Source organism: Martes martes (assembly GCF_963455335.1).
Source record: "Martes martes genome assembly, chromosome: 7".
NCBI classification, from domain to species: domain Eukaryota; kingdom Metazoa; phylum Chordata; class Mammalia; order Carnivora; family Mustelidae; genus Martes; species Martes martes.
Genome location: NC_137894.1, coordinates 92,477,296 through 92,491,422, shown reverse-complemented (window position 1 = coordinate 92,491,422; position 14,127 = coordinate 92,477,296). Strand labels below are relative to the sequence as shown.

Genomic DNA, 14,127 nt, shown 5'->3' with positions numbered 1-14,127 from the left:
AATGTTTCTAGGAAGAAGTTGCTGTGGCTGAGGTCGAAAAGATTGCTGCCTGTGTTCTCCTCTAGGATTTTGATGGATTCCTGTCTCACATTGAGGTCTTTCATCCATTTGTTGTCTATTTTTGTGTGTGGTGTAAGGAAATGGTCCAGTTTCATTCTTCTGCATGTGGCTGTCCAATTTTCTCAGCACCATTTGTTGAAGAGGCTGTCTTTTTTCCATTGGACATTCCTTCCTGCTTTGTCAAAGATTAGTTGACCATAGAGCTGAGGGTCTATTTCTGGGCTCTCTATTCTGTTCCATTGATCTATATGTCTGTTTTTGTGCCAGTACCATACTGTCTTGATGATGACAGCTTTGTAACAGAGCTTGAAGTCCGGAATTGTGATGCCACCAGCTTTGGTTTTCTTTTTCAATATTCCTATGGCTATTCGAGGTCTTTTCTGGTTCCATATAAATTTAAGGATTATTTGTTCTATTTCTTTGAAAAAAAAATGGATGGGATTTTGATAGGGATTGCATTAAATGCGTAGATTGCTTTAGGTAGAATAGACATTTTCACAATATTTGTTCTTCCAATCCATGAGCATGGAATATTTTTCCATTTCTTTGTGTCTTCCTCAATTTCTTTCATGAGTACTTTATAGTTTTCTGAGTATAGATTCCTTGCCTCTTTGGTTAGGTTTATTCCTAGGTATCTTATGGTTTTGGGTGCAATTGTAAATGGGACTGACTCCTCAATTTCTCTTTCTTCTGTCTTGTTGTTAGTGTAAAGAAATGCAACTGATTTCTGTGCATTGACTTTATATCCTGACACTTTACTGAATTCCTGTACAAGTTCTAGCAGTTTTGGAGTGGAGCCTTTTGGGTTTTCCACATATAGTATCATATCATCTGCAAAGAGTGATAGTTTGACTTCTTCTTTGCCAATTTGGATGCCTTTAATTTCTTTTTGTTGTCTGACTGCTGAGGCTAGGACTTCTAGTACTATGTTGAACAGCAGTGGTGATAACAGACATACTTGCTGTGTTCCTGACCTTAGCGGAAAAGCTTTCAGTTTTTCCACACTGAGAATGATATTTGCAGTGGGTTTTTCATAGATGGCTTTGATAATATTGAGGTATGTGCCCTCTGTCCCTACACTTTGAAGAGTTTTAATCAGGAAAGGATGCTGTACTTTGTCAAATGCTTTTTCAGCATCTATTGAGAGTATCATATGGTTCTTATTCTTTCTTTTATTAATGTATTGTATCAAATTGATGGATTTGCGGATATTGAACCAACCTTGCAGCCCTGGAATAAATCCCACTTGGTCGTGGTGAATAATCCTTTTAATGTACTGCTGGATCCTATTGGCCAGTATTTTGGTGAGAATTTTCGCATCTGTGTTCATCAAGGATATTGGTCTGTAATTCTCTTTTTTTGATGGGATCCTTGTCTGGTTTTGGGATCAAGGTGATACTGGCCTCATAAAATGAGTTTGGAAGTTTTCCTTCCATTTCTATTATTTGGAACAGTTTCAGGAGAGTAGGAATTAATTCTTCTTTAAATGTTTGGTAGAATTCCCCTGGGAAGCCGTCTGGTCCTGGACTTTTGTTTGTTTGGAGATTTTTGATGACTGTTTAAATCTCCTTACTGGTTATGGGTCTGTTCAGCTTATCTATTTCTCCCTGGTTCAGTTGTGGTAGTTTATATGTCTCTAGAAATGTATCCATTTCTTCCAGATTGTCGAATTGGTTGGCTTAGAGTTGCTCATAGTATGTTCTTATAATTGTTTGTATTTCTTTGGTGTTGGTTGTAATCTCTCCACTTTCATTCATGATTTTATTTATTTGGGTCCTTTCTCTTTTCTTTTTGATAAGTCTGGCCAGGGGTTTGTTGATCTTATTAATTCTTTCAAAGAACCAGCTCCTAGTTTCATTGATTTGTTCTATTGTTTTTTTGGTTTCTATTTCATTGATTTCTGCTCTGATCTTTATGATTTCTCTTCTCCTGCTGGGTTTAGGCTTTCTTTGTTGTTCTCTCTCCAGCTCCTTTAGGTGTAGGGTTAGGTTGTGTATTTGAGACCTTTCTTGTTTCTTGAGAAAGGCTTGTACCGCTATATATTTTCCTCTCAGGACTGCCTTTGTTGTGTCCCACAGATTTTGAACCGTTGTGTTTTCATTATCATTTGTTTCCATGAATTTTTTCAATTCTTCTTTAATTTCCTGGTTGACCCATCCATTTTTTAGAAGGATGCTGTTTAGCCTCCATGTATTTGCGTTCTTTCCAAATTTCCTCTTGTGATTGAGTTCTAGCTTCAGAGCATTATGGTCTGTAAATAAGCAGGGAATGATCCCAATCTTTTGATACCGGTTGAGACCTGATTTATGACCCAGGATGTGGTCTATTCTGGAGAATATTCCATGTGCACTAGAGAAGAATGTATATTCTGTTGCTTTGGGATGGAATGTTCTGAATATATCTATGATGTCCGTCTAGTCTAGTGTGCCATTTAAGGCCTTTATTTCCTTGTTGATCTTTTGCTTAGATGATCTGTCCATTTCAGTGAGGAGAGTGTTAAAGTCCCCTGCTATTATTGTATTACTGTCGGTGTATTTCTTTGATTTTGTTACTAATTGGTTTATATAGTTAGCTGTTCCCATGTTAGGGGCATAGATATTTAAGATTGTTAGGTCTTCTTGTTGGACAGACCCTTTGAGTAGGATATAGTGTCCTTCCTCATCTCTTATTATAGCCTTTGGCTTAAAATCTAATTGATCTGATACAAGGATTGCCACCCCAGCTTTCTTCTGATGTCCATTAGCATGGTACATGGTGTTCCACCCCCTCACTTTCAATCTGGAGGTGTCTTCGGGTCTAAAATGAGTTTCTTGTAGGCAGCATATTGATGGGTTTTGTTTTTTTATCCATTCTGATACCCTGTGTCTTTTGATTGGGGGCATTTAGCCCATTAACATTCAGGGTAACTATTGAGAGAGATGAATTCAGTGTCATTGTATTGCCTGTAAGGTGAGTGTTACTGTATATTGTCTCTGTTTCTTTCTGATCTACTACTTTTAGGGTCTCTCTTTGCTTAGAGGACCCCTTTCAATATTTCCTGTAGAGCTGGTTTGGTGTTTGCAAATTCTTTCAGCTTTTGTTTGTCCTGGAAGCTCTTTATCTCTCCTATTTTCAATGATAGCCTAGCCGGATATAGTATTCTTGGCTGCATGTTTTTCTCGTTTAGTGCTCTGAATATATCATGCCAGTTCTTTCTGGCCTGCCAGGTCTCTGTGGATAGGTCCGCTGCCAATCTAATGTTTTTACCCTTGTATGTTACAGACTTCTGTTGCTGGGCTGCTTTCAGGATTTTCTCTTTGTCGCTAAGACTTGTAAATTTTACTATCAGGTGACGAGGTGTGGACCTATTTTTATTGATTTTGAGGGGCGTTCTTAGCATCTCCTGGATTTTGATGTTTGTTCCCTTTGCCATATTAGGGAAATTCTCTCCAATAATTGTCTCCAATATACTTTCTGGTCCCCTCTCTCCTTCTTCTTCTTCTGGAATCCCAATTATTCTAATGTGTTGTCTTATGGTGTCGCTTATCTCTCGAATTCTCTCCTCGTGGTCCAGTATTTGTCTCTCTTTTGCTCAGCTTCTTTATTCTCTGACATTTGGTCTTCTATGTTACTAATTCTTTCTTCTGCCTCATTTATCCTAGCAGTAAGAGCTTCCATTTTTTATTGCACCTCATAAATAGTTTTTTTGATTTCAACTTGGTTAGATTTTAGTTCTTTTATTTCTCCAGAAAGGGCTTTTATCTCTCCGGAGAGGGTTTCTCTACTATCTTCTATGCCTTTTTCGAGCCCGGCTAGAATCTTGAGAATCGTCATTCTGAACTCTAGATCTGTCATATTACCAATGTCCGTATTGATTAGGTCTCCAGCCTTTGGTACTGCCTCTTGTTCTTTTTTTTGTGGTGAGTTTTTCTGCCTTGTCATTTATTCCAAGTAAGATTTGTTTTCTCTTCTTCTGGAATTCCACTGTTCTTGGTGAGTGAAGTGGGTCTTGGCTGGGTTTCTTGTTGATCTTCTGGGGGAGGGGCCTGTTATAGTGATTCTCAAGTGTCTTTGCTGCAGGCAGAATTGCACCTCCCTTGCCAGGGGCTGGGGTAAGTAATCCGCTCGGGTTTGCTTTCGTGAGCTTTTGTTTCCTGAGCGCTTTTCATAGAGTTCCAGAGGGCGGGAATGATAATGGCGGCCTCCCAATGTCCGGCACGGAGGAGCCGAGAGCTTGGGGTCCCACTCCTCAGCGCGCCCTCAGAGAAAAGCGCCCAACCGCCCCTGCCTCCCTGGCCTCCAGTCGCATCTGGAGGAAAGCAGTCAATTGCTGGCACTTGGAGAAAAGCGCCCGGTCGCTTCCGTCTCCGTGGCCTCCGGCCGCGCTCTGAGCCCACCCAGCCTGCGACCGGCTCAAAGTAACCCCAGGCTGAGAGCTCACTCTTCAGCTTTTTCACTGTAGCCGGCTTCCCCGCTCTAATACCTTCGAGCTCTGTGGCACTCAGACACCCCCGGTCCTTCTGTGACCCCACGGGACCTGGGGTTACGCTGACCCCATGTGGGCTTCCCCCTGGTTTAGCCTCTGGAGTGATGTCCCTCCATGGAGCAGACTTTTAAAAGTCCCGATTTTGTGCTCCGTTGCTCCGCCGCTTGGTGGGAGCCGTCCCCTCCCACCGCGGTCTGTCTTCCCGTCGCTTTGGATTCACTTCTTCGCAGGTCCTACCTTTCAGAAAGTGATCGATTTTCTGTTTCCAGAATTGTCGCTCTTTTTCTCTTCGATTTCCCGTTGGATTTGTAGGTGTTCACAATGGTTAGATAAGCTATCTAGCTGCTCTCCTGCTACCCGATGTCGTCTCAGCCTGCTACTTCTCCGCTATCTTGACTCCTCCCCGCTCCTTTACTTTTTGTCCACTAAAAGCACTCTCTCAATCCAGGCCATGGGATTCTACCCCTGAACCTATGATATTTTCAAATTCTCCAAGGCTAACTATAGAATACCTCCTACAGTCAATCACAAAACTGATCTCAAGGTCTCTGTGCTTGGGAGGCAGCAGAATACACAAGTAAAAACATAATATTTGAAGGTGGGCCACTTAACTCTCTGGGTGATGTGTAATCATGACAGTTAATCCTGTTAAGCTTTAATTTCTTCATATCTAAAATGAATGGAATATAAAGTATATGGCCTTGCCCACAGCAACTGGTTAATAATTGCCCACACCAATTGCACATAGCATTTGGTTAATAACTGAAAGTTGTATGGGTTTTTTGTATGTTTTATTTTTAACCTTTCCTATGATATCTATTAATTAATCTTCATGTGCATGCCAGGGACTGCACTAAGCATTTTATATATTAACTCATTTAGTCTTCATAACAACCCTACAAATTAAATGATTTAATATACGTAAAGTTGATTAACAATACCTAAGGAAAGAGCAAGAGCTGTTGCAAAAATTATTCTAGATAAACCTCCTTTGAATTATCAAGCCTCTGCATCTGACCAACTCCTGACCAACTGCTACTTTCAATGCAAACTTTATCACCTTCAACTGGCTATAGCCTGCCTTTCTACCTCCATTCTACTGAAGGTCCTCTACCAAAGTCTCAATAACTTCCATATTGCCAAATCGATGATCACTTTTTAGTTCATTTTACCACACGTCTCAGCAGCATCTAACCCAGTCCAGCCCTTCCTACTGAAATAGTCTCTTTCCTAAGCTTCTCTGCCATTCACTTATCCATCTTTTTTAACCTCTTTGGTGGATATTTCCTCTTCTTCTTCTTTTTTTTTTTTTTTATTTTATTTTTAAGTAACCCCTTACACCCAATGTGGGGCTTAAACTCACAACCCCAAGACCAAGAGTCACATGCTCAACCAATTAAGCCAGCCAGATACCCCTCCTCTAAACTGTAAATGTTGGTATTCTTCAGGACTACATTCTGGGTCCTCTCATCTCTAAACTGTATTCCTGGTTATGTGATCATAACCATTCCTGAAACTTTAAATATTATCTGACTTCAAAATTTATTCATATATATGTAAAGAGATTAAAAATAGGGACGCCTGGGTGGCTCAGTTGGTTAAGCGGCTGCCTTCGGCTCAGGTCATGATCCCAGCGTTCTGGGATCGAGTCCCACATCGGGCTCCTTGCTCGGCAGGGAGCCTGCTTCTCCCTCTGCCTCTGCCTGCCACTCTGTCTGCTTGTGCTCACTCTCACTCCTCTCTCTCTAACAAATAAATAAATAAAATCTTTAAAAAAAAAAAAATAGCCTGGGGACACCTGAGTGGCTCAGCCAGTTAAGTGGCTGCATTTCACTCAGGTCATGATACTAAGGTCCTGGGATCAAGTCCCGCATCAGGCTTCTTTCTCAGCGGGGAACCTGCTTCTCCTTCTGCCTGCCACTCCCCGTGCTTGTGCTCACTTTCTCAATCTCTCTCTCTCTCCAATTAAAAAAAAAAAAGCCAAGACCATTCTTCTGAGATCCAGATTCACTTATTCAGTGCTTACACATCTCCACCCAGATCTATCAAAAACATGTAAATCTGTTTGCTCTTTCTTCTGTATGCTGTTCTTAATTTTTTCTTGGTTCATGTAATTATTCAAAATACACACACACACTCATAGGTTTCTTTTTTTTCCTTCATATCCTATGTCTAATCTATCAGCAAATACTGTTGGCTCCAAATTCAAAATATATCTAGAATCTATAATCACTTAGCACCTCCACTACTACTTTCTTGGTACATCAACTGTACCACTACTACTTCCTTGGTACATCAACTGTTATCTTTTTAAACTATGACTATAGTCTCCTAAGTGGCTAATGTTGACGCTCGGCAAAAGCTACCAGAATGATCTTTTAAAAATGTAAGTCAGATAACATCACTCTACTGCTCTAAATGTCCCTATAATAATTTCACAAAGCATAAACATTTACAGAATAAAAACCAAAGTCTTGACTTGGCCTATAAGGCATAAATGATCTGGTCCCTGGCTACCTCTTCAATCTTCACCTAAACCAATCTTACCCTCAATATACTACTCCAGTGGCATTGTTTGTTTACTGATCCTTAATCATATCAAACACCCCATTGCCTCAGGGACTTTGAATCTTTTATTCCCTCTGCCTGGTATGATCAATCCCTAAAAATCCACAAGGCTTGCTCCCTCACTTCCATCAAGTAACAGCTCAAACATCACCCTAGAGACAGGCTTTCCCTAATACCCTATATAAAACAGCACTCCTCCATGAGTATCTCCTTACCCTTTTGACTTTTCCCCACCATTATATTATACATTGCTTTAGTGTCTGCTTGCCTTCTATTTTCCCAGACTTAGTTTTCTTTTTCATAGACTACTTTATTCTTAGCTTTTTGACCATTTCCCTTGTCCCACTCTCCCAAAATTTATTAAAGCTTTTTTTTTAGGTTTATTACCCGGAGTAATTAAAAGCCCATCTTCTCTATAAAGTGTGACCACAAAGCTCTTTCAGTAGCTTTGTCTTGCCTTGAAGCTACAAACATGACTTACCATTCCATGACCTGAAGTGTTCAACTACAACTTCTTCTAATTTCTTTAACTTTGGATGACTATAAAAAAATTTTTTATCTTTATCTCCTACAACAAAAACAAAACCACCAAAAAATTGTTATATATTTTCCTTTCAATTACATTAACATATTTTAATTATCCTTTTCAAAATAGATTTGTTGGGGGCACCTGGGTGGTTCAGTGGGTTAAGCCTCTGCCTTCAGCTCAGGTCATGATCTCAGAGTCCTGAGATCAAGCCCCATATTGGGCTCTCTGCTTAGCAGGGAGCCTGCTTCCCCCCTCACCCTCTGCCTGCCTCTCTGCCTACTTGTGATCTCTCTCAAATAAATAAACAAAATCTTAAAAAAAAAAAAAAATGGATTTGTTGGGATGCCTGGGTGGCTCAGTCCATTAAGGATCTGCCTTCGGCTCAGATCATGATCTCAGGGTCCTGGGAACAAGGACTGGCTGGCTCTCTGCTCAGTGGGGAGTCTGCTTCTCCCCCAACTCATTCTCATGCTCTTTTTCTCTCAAATAAATAAAATCTTCAAAACAGATTTAACTTTTTTTCTATTCATTTAAGTAACATCTGTGTAGCACATAAGCCCTACCATAAAATAAACTTTAAATTTTTCTTTAGAGACTTATCTATTTACTTATTTTAGGGGTAGAGAGAGAGAGAGAGAGTAAGGGAGAGAATCACCAGAAGATTCTCCACTGAGTATGAAGCCCAGCATGGGGCTCAATCCTACAATCCTGAAATCATGACCTGAACAGAAATCAAGAATCAGTTGCTCAACTGACTAAGCCACCCAAGCGCCCCTGAATTTTTATTGTAATTACATTCTGAAAGAGAATCCAAATGAAATCAGCAGCAAAGTAGAAGGGAAAAGTATGTATTTAGTTAAGTTATAAATCAGTTTTTGGTAGTTCTGAGAATTTTCACTAATAGTACCAACTACTATTAACATCTAGTATATAAAGTTTACAAACTTGGAATGTATATTTATTGTAATTTAAGGAATAAAATCTTTAAGCATTTAACAGCCCCGTTGCTATAGAAAGAAGTAATGATAGATACATGGCTCAATGGAGCAAAATTTCAAAATCAATCTGATAAAGAGAAATAATATAAAATTTTAAAAGAAAACCACACCTTTTTGGATAGTAGAAAAGCCATTTGCTGAAGTACCACGTGTATGTGCAAACATGCACTGTAGATGATTATAGAGTTTCATGAAGTCCTCATTTCGGCCAAGTTCATTTTTTGTCCGAGTCATTCCTTCAGAAATTAGGAAAAGATTTTCCAAATTAATAATATAATAGCAAAATTAATCAAAATTATTTATTAAAAAGAAATTACACTTTAGCAATAAATACAAACTTTTCTAATTCAAACATGAAAGCCAGCAACTATTTCCAGCTCCACATTCATATTTGTATTAATGAATTGCTTGCTTTTTATCATCAATTTAGCAAAAACAAAAAGGCATAATCATTTTTTACATAACTATTTAATAGCTTTTTGTTGTTTTTGTAATTGTTCTGTTTGGTTTTGTTTTTTTAAATAATCTCTAGGTCCAAAGGAGGGCTCAAATTCATGATCCCAAGATCAAGAGCTACACACTACTGACAAAGTCAGCCGGACACCCTTATTTTATTCCTTGTTAAAATAAAACATCTTTAAGTAACCCAAACTGTTCAACACATGTTTAACCAAAATAATAATATGTCATTACTCCTTTAAATAATTTCATATAATTTACCTTTAGTTCCATCCATAATTCCACAAAGGAAGAAATATAATGATCTCAATCCCATTTGCTGCAATAATTCATAACCATGATATAAACTAATACAAATAGCAAACTCTCCCTCGATTATGCCTTGTTGTATTCCCTAGGAAAAAAAAAAGCACACATCGAATTTAACCAGAGGAAGAACTAAAGATACATGTTCTGTGTGAAACTTATCACTCTATTGAAGGTGCACCTACTGAATGTCATAGGACATAGTGCCAAAGTATTTTCCATAAAAAATTTGTCCCTCTTTAATTTTATTTTTTCTTTAATTCAATACAAAATTTACATTTTAAAGAGAATAAGTGATGGAGAGAAATACTTGTCATATATTTTTTCTCTTTCTAGGTAAATTATTAGCAGTATATATAGATTCCTTTTTTCTTTCAAAACTATTTAACAAGTACCTACTACAGATCAAGCACAGAGAGAGATATTTGGGATACAATGGAAAATAAGTCACATAATGGCCTATGCTCATAAATGTTACTGGCACCGGAACAAAATTTAATTAGACAGTTTAACACTAACATTTAACATCAATAACATTTGACACTGTCCTAGGACCAGACACTGTTCTAAGCACATTACTTACACAAATTTGCTTAATCCCAATACCTGGGAGGTAGGTTCTATGGTTTTGCCCATTTTATACACGAGAAAGGTGTAAAGCCAGTATTTGAATCCATGAAATCTGGCTCAGGGTCCTTGTGCTTTTAACCACTACCCTCAAGGAAAAGTGAAATACATAGTCCTTTTTTTTTTTTTTTTTTTAGATTTTATTTATTTATCTAACAAAGAGAGACACAGTGAGAGAGGGAACACAAACAGGGGCAGAGGAAGAGGGAGAAGCAGGCTTCCTGCTAAGCAGGGAGCTGGATGCAGGGCTGGATCTCAGGACCCTGGGATCATGAACTGAGCCGAAGGTAGATACTTAACAACTGAGCCACCCAGGCACCCCTACATATTCCTTTTATGAGAGCATACAGCAAATATAACTACATGATAGGATAATTTTTAAAAGAGACTACTGAGAATAAGTTTTAATTATTTTCCTTTATTAAAGATAAAGACTATATTATTCTCTACCTTACATCTTTAGTAGCATTTAATTTCAGTAATAGTCATTTTAAATGTCTGCAAGGTAGTGATAAATGCCCTAAAATGGCACCGCAATTACCTAAACCACCTCTCTGCAAAATACAAACTCTCATCAGTAAGATCAAGTTCAGAAGGTTTAGATTTATTACCTAAAATTTCAATGAACCTTTAATGACTAGCAGAAATTAAAACACTTTATTAAAGTTTAGTATGATATACTGTAATTTTACAGAAAAGTTTCCCTTAGTGGTTCCCTAGATACTACAAGATAAAGTCTACATTTCTCGGTATAACATTTAAAGCTACGCTTATGTGCTTACAACCAAGATTAACTATCATATCTGACTTTCTTAATCTTTTATCTCAGCTACATTGGCTTGTTCACTGACTCTTTCATACCGTTATTCCAATTGCCTCTGTTCTTTTGCAAATGCATTATCTCTCAGTTCAAAGAATGACTCGGTGCTTTTTTGCTTGTGAGCATCTCTGACTTTGGACCTACCTTGATGGGTTTGTTCCTATCCATCTATTGTTTTTTCCTAGGAAGACTGGAAATAAGAAGCTTACTATGATGCTTCCTCCAGCCTCTAGTATCAAGAGTTAAGACTAGTTATAAAAGTTAGTTATATTCTACTCACTCATGGCACTAACAGAAATGAACTAAAATACCAAGTCTTTACTAAAAGTTAGAAAATAAAATTATCTTAATTCAAAGCATTAAAGCGTATTTTTGATAGACTTTTTCATGCTTTTTATAAACTATATAAATCATATCTGAATTCTTGATGAGCTAATATATATCCAAAAAATCATTATTTACATTTTATCTTGGGTCTAAACAAAAACTTAACCTCTCTTCAAAATTAATTTAAATATACCTACCACAATATTTGGAGATGGGTTTTTCCTAAATTGATCTCTTGCCAAAATTATCTGATATTTTGTTAGATTGGGGATATCCTTTCTCATCAAAACATTCCTCTGAATCAAAGAACTGGCAAATGCCTCCAAAACCTGCAAATTTCAGTGAAATTTAGTTGAAACTTAAAGTCCTTTTTCAAATACATTTTCTCACATATTAAAATAGAAGTTACGTATTGAGTAAAGTTTGTTTTAAAATAATTTTTTTTAAAGATTTTAATTGACAGAGAGAGACCGCAAGAGAGAGGGAACACAAGCAGGGGGAGTGGGAGAGGGAGAAGCAGGCTTTCCACTGAGCAGAGAGCCTGACGCAGGGCTCGATCCCAGGACCCCGGAATTATGACCCAAGCCGAAGGCAGGCGCCTAACGACCGAGCCACCCAGGTGCCACTTAAAATAAATTTTTAAGTAAACACACAAAATAACAACAAAACTTAAAAGTACTTAACATTTATCCCCAGATTATATCTATATGAAGAGTCAGCACAAGCATCTATTGGATCCAACTATAATTCAAGAACATATGTGCTTATCTGTGTATTTCTTAATTCCCCTCCCTTCCTAACCTACACATGCTGTAATCTAAGCACAGTGAATAAAGGGCCTCTGATTTCTCAATGCTGCATCTTCAATATGAAGAACAAAGTCTAGCATATAGGTAAATATTTGTAGTCTTGCTGATCAAATCAAAATGTCTTGAGTAAAAAAAAAAAAATGTCTTGAGTACAATTTGATTTGTTGATTCATTCTTTCAAGAAATATTTATTAAGCATCTAGTTTATGTCAAGCATTGTTCCAAAGGCTAGAAATTTGTAGCTGAGACAAATGAAGTTGCTACTTTCATAAAGTTTATATCCAATGAAGGGAAGTAAAGAATAATGAGTGAATAAAGAGAGCTTCTATTACAATAAATGCATTTAAGAACCCAAAACACAGTAATACTATAGAGTTTTGGAGGGAAATGGAGTCACTATTAAGTAATATTTGAGTTGACGTCTGAATGATGACAAGTTCTGAGGACAGAGCATATCAGGCACAGGAAAGAGCAGACAAAAAGTCCTAATGCAGGATGAGCTTGATGGCACAGTGAACGAAAATAGAGACCTAGGGATGAAGACATAGTACAGCAATGTGTAATTAACAGTTTAAATTTATGCCTAATTCTATTTCCTAAAATAGAGCTTTTTAGTAGTTTTATTTTTCATCCCTTCCAGTTTTGCTGATCTTATCACCTATAGAACCATCCAAAAACATCAATAAAATGAAATGCCTATCATATTTGTTTATACAAATTATAGTTTTTACATCCTTATAAATGGAATGATTTTAATCAGGGAAAAATGTACTAGTATTAAGGAGATGATTTTTATATCAAAATAAAAAGCTTCTGGAGATGCCTGGTTGGCTCAGTCCTCAGAAGAGCATGACACCCTTTTTTTTTTTTTTTTAAAGATTTTATTTATTTGACAGGGAGAGACAGCAAGAGAGGGAACACAAGCAGGGGGAGTGGAAGAAGGAGAAGCAGGCTTCCCACTGAGCAGGGAGCCCGATGCAGGGCTTGATCCCAGGACCCTGGGAATATGACCTGAGCCAAAGGCAGACACTTAACGACTGAGTCACCCAGGTGCCCCAGAAGAGCATGTGACTCTTGATCTTGGGGTCATGAGTTCAAGCTCCAAGTTGGGCGAAGAGTTTACGTAAAATAATTAATTAAAGAAATAAAATAACTTTTTTTAAAAAAGATTTTATTTATTTGGCAGGCAGAGATCACAAGTAGGCAGAGAGGCAGGCAGAGAGAGAGAGAGAGAGAGAGAGAGAGAGGAGGAAGCAGGCTCCCTGCTGAGCATAGAGCCCGATGCAGGGCTCGATCCCAGGACCCTGGGATCATGACCTGAGCCAAAGGCAGAGGCTTAATGACTGAGCCACCCAGGCGCCCCAGATAGAAAAAATTTTTAATCAAAAAGGAAATGATCATGGGAAATACTTTGCCATATCTTAATAATACTTAAAATTTTGTCACAAATAATTTGAAAACAAAAATAAAGCATATTCCTACAGAACTTTTCTTTAAGAAAGACTTATTAAAGGTTAAATGATAGATGAATATTTTGGCTATCTATTCCTATATAACAAAGTACTTGAAAACATCATAAATTAAAATAACAACCATTTTATTCGCTCGTGATTCTAATTCTTCAAGTAAGAATTCAAGCAGGTCACTGAGAGCTGAGGCCGAGATACTGCATTAACAATGAGCACACCTAATACACAGATACTGGTTTCAAATTACCATTCTTCCATAAAAGTAACAAGGATTCCCTGGAGAAATGGTTGTTTCCATGGCTAGAACACGAGAAGTACCAAATGAGCACAAAATATCTTGTGAGGACAGAAAGTTAAGAAGTGTTAAAAAAAAAAATGCATGTCTAGGGGCACCTGGGTGGCTCAGTGGGTTAAAGCCTCTGCCTTTGGCTCGGGTCATGATCCCAGGGTCCTGGGATCGAGCCCCGCATCGGGCTCTCTGCCCCGCATCGGGCTCTCTGCCCGGCAGAGGGCCTGCTTCCTTTCCTCTCTCTCTGTCTGCCTCTCTGCCTACTTGTGATCTCTGTCTGTCAAATAAATAAATAAAATCTTTAAAAAAAAAAAATGCATGTCTAAAGGACACAAGGAACTCTAAATGGCCAAGTTGGAGCAATCTGAGCAACAAAACTCATACTGATATCAGTATTAGAT

The 14,127-nt window shown here is 38.0% G+C and overlaps 1 protein-coding gene across 1 annotated transcript in view; it reads right to left on the bottom strand.

The window, feature by feature from the left end:
• FANCM (FA complementation group M) overlaps window positions 1-14,127 on the bottom strand; it is a 64,281-nt gene that overhangs the window by 42,775 nt on the left and 7,379 nt on the right. The window contains exons 5-8 of the mRNA XM_080808560.1: window positions 11,357-11,488; window positions 9,341-9,473; window positions 8,731-8,856; window positions 7,575-7,661 (exon numbers count right to left, since the gene is read on the bottom strand). Of these exons, the coding sequence (XP_080664686.1) occupies window positions 7,575-7,661; window positions 8,731-8,856; window positions 9,341-9,473; window positions 11,357-11,488 (478 nt within the window). The remainder of the gene's footprint in view (window positions 1-7,574; window positions 7,662-8,730; window positions 8,857-9,340; window positions 9,474-11,356; window positions 11,489-14,127) is intronic.